The following is a 12155-nucleotide window of genomic DNA, read 5'->3' as shown; positions in this document are numbered from 1 at the left end:
CTTGGGCTCTCTCATCTGAGATGTTACCCGATAGCATAAAAGAAGATGGTGATAGATATAGGCCATACTTTGTGGAAAGTCATCTTGATATAGAGGAAGGTTTTAGAGATAGTGAAAAAGGTATAGGTGCTAGTGTGGGAGTTAATACTAAATTTCAACATATAAATCATAGTTCTTCTCAAAAAAATAATAGTCAAAAGTGTAGTGAAAAAAGAAAAATAGACGTGATTTGTGAAACAACAACAAAAATTCTAAAGCTCCTGCCTCAAAGTAATTTACAAATGCAATAAGTAAATTGTTTTGGTATTTGAATCACGCTCAACTATTATGTCCATATTTGTAGTACCTTATGCATCTATTGGGAAAGTAATGGTTGAGATTCAAAAGATAGAAGCTATTATTAGTCATTTCAATTTTCATACATGTTGTCAACTAATGATGTTTAAGCCTGTTGAAAATATTTATGTCCTTAAAAGGTATGAGAAAAGATTATTGGATTGGTTCAAACATGTAGCTTATAATTCACTACTATTCATGCAAAACTAATTAAGTTATTATTGTACTCCATTTTAATTTGGCCATAAATTTTTGTCATGCAACAATAAAATAATAGAAAAAAATGTGTGTTGTTTATCTATTATTGTCTTCTAATATGTTGCTTATCGTACTTAATTATTATTCTTATTGTATACTATTTATTGCTTACTTTAATATTGTTATGTTTATAAGAATTTATTTATGTTTTCATGTAAGACTTAATAAGAGTTAATTAATTTAAAATGAATAAGGAGCATTTGTTTGAAAATACTGAAAAAGAACAAAATGAGGAATGAAAATTACTTTCTACTATAGAAGAAGATACAGATGAAATTGAAAATATTAGTGCATTGATTGGTCAATATGCAGTCAATTATTTATAGAAATAACCATGTAGGACTAGTGAACAAACAGGTCATTCATGGGCATAAGAAATTCTATGTGCCCATAGCATTCGTTGTTATGAAATATTTCGGATGAAAAAATATGTTTTTGTTCAATTTTTTGATGAATTAGTTAAACATGGCCTAAAATGCACAAAGCATATGGAAGTTCAAGTGATGGTTGCAATGTTCTTAAACACAGTTGGTCATGGAATAGGTAATAAAATGATACAAGAAAGATTTTAACACTTTGGAGAGACACTAAGTAAAAATTTTCATGAGGTATTGGTTACTTGCTTTGGTTACTTGCTTGAGGTTGTCTATTAAATATATTAAGCCATCTGATCCAAGGTTTTTGAATGTTCATAGAAAAAAATAAGAAATGACCAATGATATTGGCCAATTTTAAAAAATGCTATATGAGTAATTGATGATTCTCATATTCCATGTGTAGTTAGCTAAGTAAACAATCCAAATTTATTGGAAGAAAAGGATATCCAACACAAAATATAATGGTCGTATGTGGTTGGAACATGTGTTTTAGTTTTGCATTACCTAGATGAGAAGGCACTGCACATGATGCACGTATAGTCAACAATACTATTACAACTCCAAATATGAATTTTTTACATCCTTCTCCAAGTTAGTTTTTATCATATTCTTACAAGTGAGCTATATTTACTTGGTTATCACATGATATATAATTAATTTTATTGTTTATTAGGTAAATATTATTTGGTAGATACAGATTATCCAACACCAAAAGAATATATTGATCCATATAAATGTGAGCGCTATCATCTTATAGATTTTAAGCATTTCTCTGGATTTACAAATCATAACGAAGTGTTCAATTATCATCACTTAAGCTTAAGATGAAAAATAGAGAGAACTTTTGGAGTGTGAAAAAATAGATTTGCTATCTTGCGACATATGTCAAGTTCAAAATTGAAACTCAAGTTCAGATATTGTGTGCAATCAAGGCTACGTATAATTTTATTAGAAGACATTCTAAAACAATACTGAATTCAATCAATATAAATATGCAAATATTTTTTATGAAGATGATAGTCATGTCGGTGAAAGTTCTTATCAAACTTTAACTATTAGCTCTTCTATAAAAATGGACCGTGTTTGAGACTTGATTAGGGATTAAATTATTAATTACATATAGTAAAAATAATGGCGTTCTTATGTATTTAATTTGTATAACATATTATATTATCTTTTATGTACTTTATTGGTATTTTATCCTTTAATTTAATATTTATTTACACTAACATGTTAAACTATACGTTTATTCATATATTATTTTAATTTTTGATATAAAGTATCAATTTTTATGTTATTTTTTATTTAATAAGTAAATATTAATTTTTACTATAAAATTGATTAACAAGATTTATTTAAATATCTAAAATAAAATGATAAGATAATATAAAAATATTATTTGAATTCATGTCTATTTTAGTTATTTTTCATGTAAAAGTGACTTTGAGTAGTGTAATCCAAATAACATTTATTTTACTATAATTCATTTTGATATAAAAATTACTAAACATAAGTAAATTATGTTACACAAACTTACATTTCATCAAAATCAAATTTGAAAAATCAAAACTCCCGTTTGCAAACTTGAATCCAAACACACACTTATAGCTTCACGTGAACGTCAGGACGTAAAATTACTTCTGCGTTCAGAACAGAAAAAGTATCCAAACATAAACAGAAAATGTTCAATGCACTTAAACGTGATTTTATTCTTCCTAATGCTACACCAAACAAGCCTAATTAGCACTTGAAGAAAAAAAAAATCATCCATGATAACCAACAGCCAACACGTTATGTCCTTTTATCAATTCATCGTGTAAAATTTAACCGTGTTGCTTATTAAGTATAATGACTTATCATGGAAATAATAATTTTTGAAGAAAAACTTCACCTGTTTTATTAGGATTTGTGGTAAATAGAGAACAATTGACGAGAATTACATGAAAACTTAGAAAATAACAAATGCTTCACACTGTTCAAAATGATATCATTGTCATGCTCATGGACAATAACGAGATACGTCATTGTAGATAATAAAACAAAAAAAATTCTGTTTCATTTTGCAATATTTACAAACGAAAAGACATAACGTGTCTACCGTTTATTATCGTTGAGGATCTAATTAGTATTTTTTTTTAAGACTAATTAGTTTGAGGCTAAAATCCTCGTGCATTTACTTTGTTAGAGTATAATTAGAATCAATTAGATCAATTAGCATTATTTAGCATGTTTGAATATTTATTATAGGATATTACGTCTTTATTATTTCAATTCTCTTAGTACCTATAAATATCTTTCTATATTGTATCATTCCATATGACTTGAATACACGCACAATTTTTTTTCTACTACTCTCTCTTATCCTTTTCTAACATGGTATCAGAACAATGGTATCCTCCTTAAGGAGGATAGGTTGATTTTCTTCTAGTGAAATCACCGTACTTTTCATATTTTTCTTCCGTGCCATTTTTTTTCTTCTCTTTTGTCAATGCTTTGATGCTTTCTCACCTCAACGATTAGCTCATTCACTACTTACTTATTCTCATGGAGCAATCGTATGTTTTCCATCACCTTCCAATAGCTTGTCATCTCTTCACACTTTGTCATTTTTGAGTAGTTTTCCGTCAATTTGCCATCTTTTTAGCAGTTTTTCAGTAATTGGCCACTCTTGCGGTAGTTCCATATGCGTTCCCGTCCAGCAGTTTCATCTGCGTTCCCTTCTGGCAGTTCCATCTGCGTTTCTTTCTGACAGTTCCGTCTGCGCTTTCTTCTGACAGTTCCGTCTACATCCATTCTATCGGTTTTAAATAAGTTTTAAACTCAAGTTGTCACTTGAGTTTGAGGGGGGATGTTAGAGCATAATTAGGATCAATTAGATCAATTAACATTATTTAGCATTTCTGAATATTTATTATAGGATATTATGTCTTTATTATTTCGATTCTCTTAGCACCTATAAATACCCTTCTATATTGTATCATTCCACACAATTTGAATACATACAAATCTTTTTTTCTACTGCTCTTTCTTACCTTTCTAACATACTTGTTACTTTAATCTTTATAAAAATATTTAAATAATTATTTAAAAAGTGTGTAATAAAAATTCAAACAAAATTCGATTGTCTAAACTCTTTGTAAACTTTTTAAATATTTGTCATTTACGTAAAAGATTGCCAAATAAGTCTATTTATTGTGAAAATATAAAATGTTGAACATAGACATATTTTATTCTTGTAAACAAGTTTATAAAAATTTTTGCCAAAATCTTGTTTTTAAACTCATCCTAGAGTATGTAAATCTTATATTGTGATATGAATTTATTTCGGAGGAATGCTACACGACTAACTAAATTAATTATATTTTACCGAGACTTAGTCAACTCTGAATACTAAATAAAAGACTAAATTCTAAATTTTAATAATATAAAATAAAATGTTGACTAAAATATTAGCTAATATTAATAAAAAAAAATTGATCCTTAACATTTCTTTTTTTTTGTCCATGAGATAATTTTTGAGAATTTCAAATATCAATTTTGTTAGCATTTTTTTCATTAAAAATTGAAATTATTATACTCATCTTTTTATTTTAGTTATTTTATTTTTACAGGGTCTAAATGTAGAAGACACTAAAACAGTACAGTTAAAACTTAAAACTATCAAGCGATTATGGCAAGTTTTTCTCATAGATGTGATTCTTCTTTAAAAGAATTTAAAAAATCTTGTAAGTTTAAGGAGCAATAATTTATCTTATTCTGAAGTGATAAGTGTCCTACATTTCCACAATCTCGAATCAAGGTATATAGGTAGCATGCTTTTATATTTTAAAGATGGACGTCACCAAAGTACATGAATATTTAGTTGAGCTTTAATTTTTGTGTTAATCCATATTCACAATCCAGCGTTTGCATCAAGGAAATATATATCGTGATCATAAAATTTATTAGGTACTAACTACTAATTGAGTACATTATATTCGTAAAAATATGCATTTTTCATATGGAATGAACTGTATATCCACAGTTTCGAGTATTATAATGCATGGCTAAATATATGAGGCTGATGTTGGGGTTGATTCAAAGAAATAAGTTAATAATTTGATGATTGTTATGGTATCTAAAAGTGTTGTTTAATTTTTTAAAAAAAAATTAAAAATTAATATTTAATTTTAAAAATATAAAAAAATAATTTTTAAATATTTAAAAATTTGCTATAAAAGTAAATTAGGCAAAAAAAAAAAATTTGGTTGCTGGGCTTGTCGCTAGCTAATGGGTTACTACATACAAAAAGTAAGATTTGAACCCTAACACTTGGTTTAAGCGGATGAGTAAATTAACCACTCAACCAATCCAAATTGGTTAAATTTGAAAAAAATTAAACGCCAAATTATAGTCACTAGAATGATAATCTAGCCCATTTAAGAATTATGAGCGGACCTGAATAGGTTAGAATTAGAGCAGAAGCAAGATTTTTGTTGTAGTGGTGAAATTGCTTGCCTAACCATAAGTGCAGCTTGTTGGGCTTAGCGCGTTTGTGTGATGAACAATTTTGGACCAAGAAAGAAAGGGCAAAGAAATGATTGTCCAAGTCAGCCTACAATGCCAGCCCAAAATAAAAAGTCAATCAATTGAATTGAGAGATTTACACCACTTTCGATAAGAATTGTTTTAGGAATGCAAGGTTGTAAAATGCAAACTATATAAATCAACAAAATACATAATTTCAAATTGCTAAGTTTCACAGTGATAAGCACAACATATTGGAGAAATTTTCATTGTGAGTAACATAAAAAAGTAAAAATTAGATATTCTCATTGATATTTTTCTCCTGAAAAGTACATCAAAGCCATGGATCACTCGAAAAATATCCCACTTCTAAGTGGCTAAGCTACTAACTGCAATAATCCTCAGCAGACTTTACTTCTTGCCTTGTTTCTTTCCTTTGTTTTTATTCCTCTTGCTTTTTGGCTTTGAACGTGGCCTGTGCTTTGCAACTTTCTTAAATGCTTTCTTATTATTTATGGGTAGCTTGTGTTTTCCTTCAGAAAAAATAGGATGGGACCCCGCTGCCTCCTTCCTCTCACTAAGGTAACTTTCTTCTTTTGGGTTGATCTCACTTGTTACAACTGTGACTGTCAAATCACCACTTTCGTATGTCTTCATTTCTTCAAACAGAAGATAATTTCGATTAAGGAGAGAAATTGCAAATCATAGATAGATTTTGTTTTACCTTAGTCTACTTCAGACCTAATAAAAGAACTGGATCCAAGAGAGAGATTGTTTTACAAATACATATAAGTAACGTTTAGTAGAGAGACAGAGACAGAAAGACTGAGATTGAGAGACAGAGACTAAGAGACGGAGATTGAAATAAATCTCAGTATTCTGTTTGGTACAAAATGGGAGACAGAAATTGAAACAAGAATGAAACTCTAATTTAATTTGCACAAAGGATAAAATTGAAATTAATTAATTGAAATAAAGGTATTTTAGGTATAAAATGTTATTAAAGTTTCAGTCTCCATCTTTAAAAATTTTAGTCCCCTATGTCTCTACTTTTTGGAGGTACTGAAATACTGAAATTTTGGAGATAGAAACAGAAATTTTAATACCAGTCTCTGAACTAACAAACATAATACTGAGTCTCAGTCTCTCGGTCTCTGTCTCTGTCTTAGTACCTCAAAACAAACGCTACCATAAAGATCGTAAACAACTGACATCTAACTTTATCACTAATATTATATCAACAAGTTAAATTATGAAAATTGAACAAAGCAATGTCGACCAAACTAGATGTAGAAGCTATCCTGGATATAAGACAGAGTGAAGGGAGTTGCACATGACATTATGACTTATTAGGGATGGCCTGTAAGTGAGTGAATGAATGGAAGAGTCTGAAAAGGAGCTGAAATTAAAAACATTCTCATGCATTATCACCCCCCCCCCCCCAAAATATAGTTGTCAAAACCGAACCGATAATCGAACCGGTCAAATTATTAGTTCACTAGTTTATTGGTTTAACCGATAAATTATTAGTTGAACCGATAAAACCGGTCTCACGTAAATAAAAAATATAAAATAATAAAAAATATAAAATTAAAATTTAAAATACATATATTTACTAACATTTTAATATGTAAATATTTAAAATGTTTAATATTTATGTTAATAATTGTATAAATTCTAATAAAATAAATATGTAAAGTTATAATAAAACAAAAATATTAATAATAAAAATAAAAAATATAATATTATTATTGAAAAATAAAATTAATATTTGATATAATTTAAATTTGACTTAATTAAATTATATATAAATTATAATATGAGTTTTTATATAATATATATTATATGAACAAATATATATAACAAAAAAAAATTCCTTAAGTTGCACTAGGTACTGAATTCTGAATATATAAAATTATAAACAAAGTACATAATAAGAAGACAGTTGACCTAGTGGTGGAGTCATGTCCATTTTAGGGGTGGCAAATGGGGAAGCCCACCCCATTCTGCCTCGTGCTGCCAAAAGCCCACCATCTGGTAGGCTGGCCACCCCACACTGCCTAGTGAGGCAGTCCTAAATTCCTCTCCCACCCCGCCTAACGGTGGAATGATGGGTTAGCGGGTCAAGCCCGCCAAATTTTTTTTTTATAAACTATTAAATATTAAACAATATATATAATTTCACAATCATTTCAATAAATTTATAATTTCTAAAGACATAAAAAATTCTAATTTCTAAATTCACAAACATTAAAATCTTTATAATTATAAATATGTGATAAACATAATCATAAACCAAGTTTTTTGAAACAAAATAATAAAACTAACATTGTCCAAAACAACACAAACATTGTCCAAAATATATAATTAAACATCTTCAAGTATATAATCAATCAAAATAAAACATAATCCAAAATATATAACTTAGAACATCTTCAAGTATCATCTTCATCCTTTTGCAGATCAATAACATTATAGAAATTTATAAAAAAAGGCCCTAACCCAAAAATGCCAGGCTCGCCTTTTTTGGCGACTTACTCGGCCGGCCCGGCGGGTTTTGGCCTGTTTACCACCCCTAATGTCCATGCATTGCTGAGGTCCAAGGTTCGACACCTTGCTGCAGCATTTTTGCAAAATAGCTGCGGTTGACCGGTCCAGAGCAAGTTTGACCGGTTTAGCTGCGGTTCGCACCAGTTTTGACTGGTTCAAACAAGTTTGACCGGTTTTCTATCTTAAACAGTCAGGATATCAAACCAAACCAGATAAGGGTCCGGTTCTCCGGTTGAACCGTCCAGTCCGGTTCGATTTTTATAACTATGCCACCAAATATGATTTGACACAATCCTAACTCAATATGCCAAAAATAAATGACACTAACGATTCACTTAGTGCAACTAAGTAAAATTTTATGGAAGTGTTGTCTGCTTAATTCAATTGCAAATCTGAAACATACCAGCAATAGGTTCAACTTGGTCGATATCTTCTTGGTGCTCATCGGTTTCATCGGGTTCTGCATCAGCATTTGTTGGAGCGCAGCCATAAAGAACAAATTCCCTTTCCAACTTCCTCTGCATAATTATTCCAATAAAATAGATAAGAAAACATAACCTAATAGTGTCTAAACAAATATGCAAAACAACAATAGAAATGCAATTTTATGCCTGTAGTCTCAAATGTCACAAAAGGGGAATGATGAAGTGCTCACCCAAACCCTCTTATAGCAACGAAACAAACAAAATCCAAAGCAAATAATTTCTTCCCTAATCTTCCATACAAATAATGTCATTTCCAAATTATTCCAACCCTAGAGCACATATCCACACTTGGTCAAAGAGCCCATAGCTACTTTTTATACACATTAAGAAATTGAATATTTTAAAAATAATGCTCAAGAAACAAAATACTCATTTAAAAAAAAAATAAATAAATAAAGATTATCAATTACATTAGGAAATGAACTTCAGGTATACAGTTTTATGTGGCCAAGTACTTCATGTTAGACAATGACGACTTTGGAGCTTATTATATTCCAAACAGTATAAGTTTCAGCCCTTCTATTCCTTTCTTATTTCCTCTGCTTATTTTTTGGTTTCTCTACATTCAGGATTTCCATTCCCGTAACTCTCTCTCTCTCTCTCTCTCTCTCTCTATCTCTAATAATACAGATATACCTATCTCATGAAATGCCAAAAGAATTCTTAAAAAAAAATAATGTACAAACTTGCATCAGAATGTAACATAAAATTGCATGAAATAAGAAGGGAGTATATCATATGTGTGACCTTTTTGCGCTCCTCGCTGCGTTTCCTCCTTAGAACCTCCTCTTGCTGCTTCTGTGCCTCCTTTCTCCTCTTCTTCTTGCGCTTGTGAAACCCAGTCACATAGTCCCTTCACCAAAATCCTCAACATCATTAGTATCTTTATGCACTTGTACTTTAAATCACAATCACAAAAAGTTGCAAACTTTTTGAAGACCACACAAAAATTCCAGGAAAACACAACAATGGGGAGTCAGCTAAATCTTTTTGGGCATAAGAGAAAAAGTTGAAGGAAGCATGCATTGAGAGGGTAGGAAGGGAAGGGGGTACTTGAGATCTTTCTCGTTGAAAGAAACGGACAAAGATTTGTTCTTCAGAGCTCTCTTCTTAAGGTGACGAACTTTGGATGCTGGTTGCGGCACCGGTTCCTCTCCCACAACCATGGTTGCTCCTTGCTGTTGTTGCAAAATCCAATGCTAGGCTGCAAGGAGAAGGAGGAAGAAGAGTAGCAGTGTTAGCTTCTGAGGGATTTCTTTTTGGGTTACAACCAAACAGGCCTCAATGTCACCCGGTCCAATTAAGCGAACCTAACTCGCCAGGAAAAATTATAGCAAAAGGTTGGTATGTTGCAAGGTTGTGAAAACCGGATCGGTTATCAAACCGCTCTAGTTACTGGTTTATCGATTCATTGGTTTAACCAATTCAACTGCGATGCAACTAGAATAACCGTTTTATAATAAAATAATAATTAAAACATAAATAAACACACTAAAACATAATTATAGCCTAATATAAACTTTAAAATATCATTCAAATTAAAAGTACTACATTAACCACATTGTTATAATCTTATCCAAATACAAACTCAAAAGTCAAATAACAAAAAAAACAACCAAACATGAAACGACAACATTAAAGTTTGTCATCAATCCTCAAAATTCACAAAAACTTACTGCAGATTTGCTTCGTTGAGATCATCTTTACCCTCATTTCCAAACATAGACACAAGTATGCAAGTATTTAACTTAATTCATGCATTTATCAGAAACATAACATTGCCACAACTAAAACAAATACAAATCAATTGGTAAACATTCATCCCTAGTAACCAATTTTTTCCATTACTACTATTTTCTTCTACATACTTATGATACCTATTTATCCATCAGAACCTAGAAATTAAAAAAAAAGTACAAATACTAAAGTCAAATAATTCATTACATTCAATGAGGTTTTTCTAATTTCTTTTAGGCATCTGATCAACACCATGTGCATGAGTGTCCACAATGGCAGAATCTTATTTTAAGCTAAACAGAACTTTCACTACTACCAATAATATCTTATAAATGAGCTACAAAACCCTAACTACTCCCACGTTAAACTTTAGATAGAAACAATTTCAGAGGTGGAAAGGCTCAAAGCTAAATAATCAAAATTTGAGGAGAAAGTTGAAACTCACCAAGTTACCAGTCTTAGACTCTTAGTTATATAAACGGGGAGAGTAGAAAATAACGAATTAACTTTCAGGAAATTTTCAGTTGAACTTTCATCATTTTCAGTGTTGAAATAAAAAACATATTCAAATTTTGCAGGTAAAAAGAATTAATAAGACAGCATCAGCAACAAGAGATTCCACAGCATCAGTAACAACAATGACAGTATCAAAAACAGCAGCAAGAAAAACTAGCAGTACTAGGTAAGAAATAGAAGCAAAATAACAACGTAATAAACTAGGGTTTAAAATGTAAGACACGAAACAAAAACAACAATGTTAAATTAAACTTTAAATAGCAGCAAGAAAAACAATGTAATAAAGAAGAAACCAGTACCAGCAAGAACAATGAATAGAAATTACCTTTCACAGCTGAGGGAGATGGTGTACAAACTCGAACAGATGAGGGAGAGAGAGCACAAACGAGGGCTGGAACTCACACACGCGAGGGAGAACGAGCACAGATGAGGAACACGAACCGGAAGACGAGGGCTGGGGCGAGGCGGAACAGAGGATGAACATCGACGAAAGCGCGATGGAACAGAGGCTGAACAGACGTGGTGGTACGACGCTGGAGCAGTGCGGATGGCGGCGGAGCAGACGTGACGGCGACGGTGGCTGGACAGCTTGAAGAAGGGCGAGGAGATGGAGGCTTAGGGCTGCCTCTTTTCTGCGTTCGAAGATTGAAGATGAGAAGAGTAGTGTGAGCTGAGGGAAAATTTAGGGGGGTTTTGTGGCAAAACGACGTCGTATTAAGCAATTTGCAAAAACCGGGACGGTTCTGCATATCAACCGAGCCGCTAAGTCATCGGTTCCCGGTTTGACCGGTTCGAACCATACATAAATTAAATTAAATTATCTTGATTGAGAAATGGCAAGCCAAAATAAATGTTTATGCAGTCACCAAAAAAAAAAAAAATGTTTATGCGTGGAAAATTCTGTGGTGTTGTGGTGTTGAGGAAAAGATTCCTCCGCAGCTGTTGATGAAACGTGTCCCGCTTTGGTGCGAATTGATGTGCCGTTCATGCGTGAGGAGCTTTCCGACCGTTGCAGCTTGTACCAGGAGAGTTCAGCATTGGGACCTGCAGCTCAGAGGACCCGTGCATCATAAATTTCAGTTTTCGATTGCATTAATGCTCGGTTTTTTTAGTAAAGTTTTTTTGAAAAAGTATTTGTATTTTTTTAAAGTATAAAATTTTTATTTTATGTTTGTTAAATTAAAATGACTATGTTTTTGTGTTTTTAAAATATTGGGATATTTTTAAAAATAATTAAGGTGGAGTTTTTTAAAATTAGTTTGTACTTTTTAAAATTTAAAAGTCTAATATAATTTTATATATTAACTAATTTTTAAAATTAATATTTAAATTTTTGTCTTTTATAGTATTTTTAAATTTTAAAAGTTATTTCACCAAACGTAATTGTTAC

The 12155-nt window shown here is 31.1% G+C and overlaps 1 protein-coding gene across 1 annotated transcript; it reads right to left on the bottom strand.

Moving 5' to 3' along the window:
• Positions 1-5653: 5653 nt before the first annotated feature.
• On the bottom strand, positions 5654-11848 carry LOC112783835 (uncharacterized). Its single transcript, XM_025826906.2, has 5 exons — positions 11091-11848; positions 9566-9716; positions 9260-9365; positions 8431-8545; positions 5654-6136 (listed from the first exon to the last, which is right to left on the bottom strand). Exons 2-5 carry the CDS (start codon positions 9676-9678, stop codon positions 5889-5891), a joined length of 582 nt encoding a protein of 193 aa, XP_025682691.1. The 5' UTR covers positions 9679-9716; positions 11091-11848; the 3' UTR covers positions 5654-5888.
• Positions 11849-12155: the final 307 nt, after the last annotated feature.

The sequence above is a fragment of the Arachis hypogaea genome, chromosome 20, assembly GCF_003086295.3.
Source record: "Arachis hypogaea cultivar Tifrunner chromosome 20, arahy.Tifrunner.gnm2.J5K5, whole genome shotgun sequence".
Taxonomy (NCBI): Eukaryota; Viridiplantae; Streptophyta; class Magnoliopsida; order Fabales; family Fabaceae; genus Arachis; species Arachis hypogaea.
The sequence above is the reverse complement of the archived record's forward strand: the minus strand, read 5'-3'. Positions and strand labels throughout refer to the sequence as shown.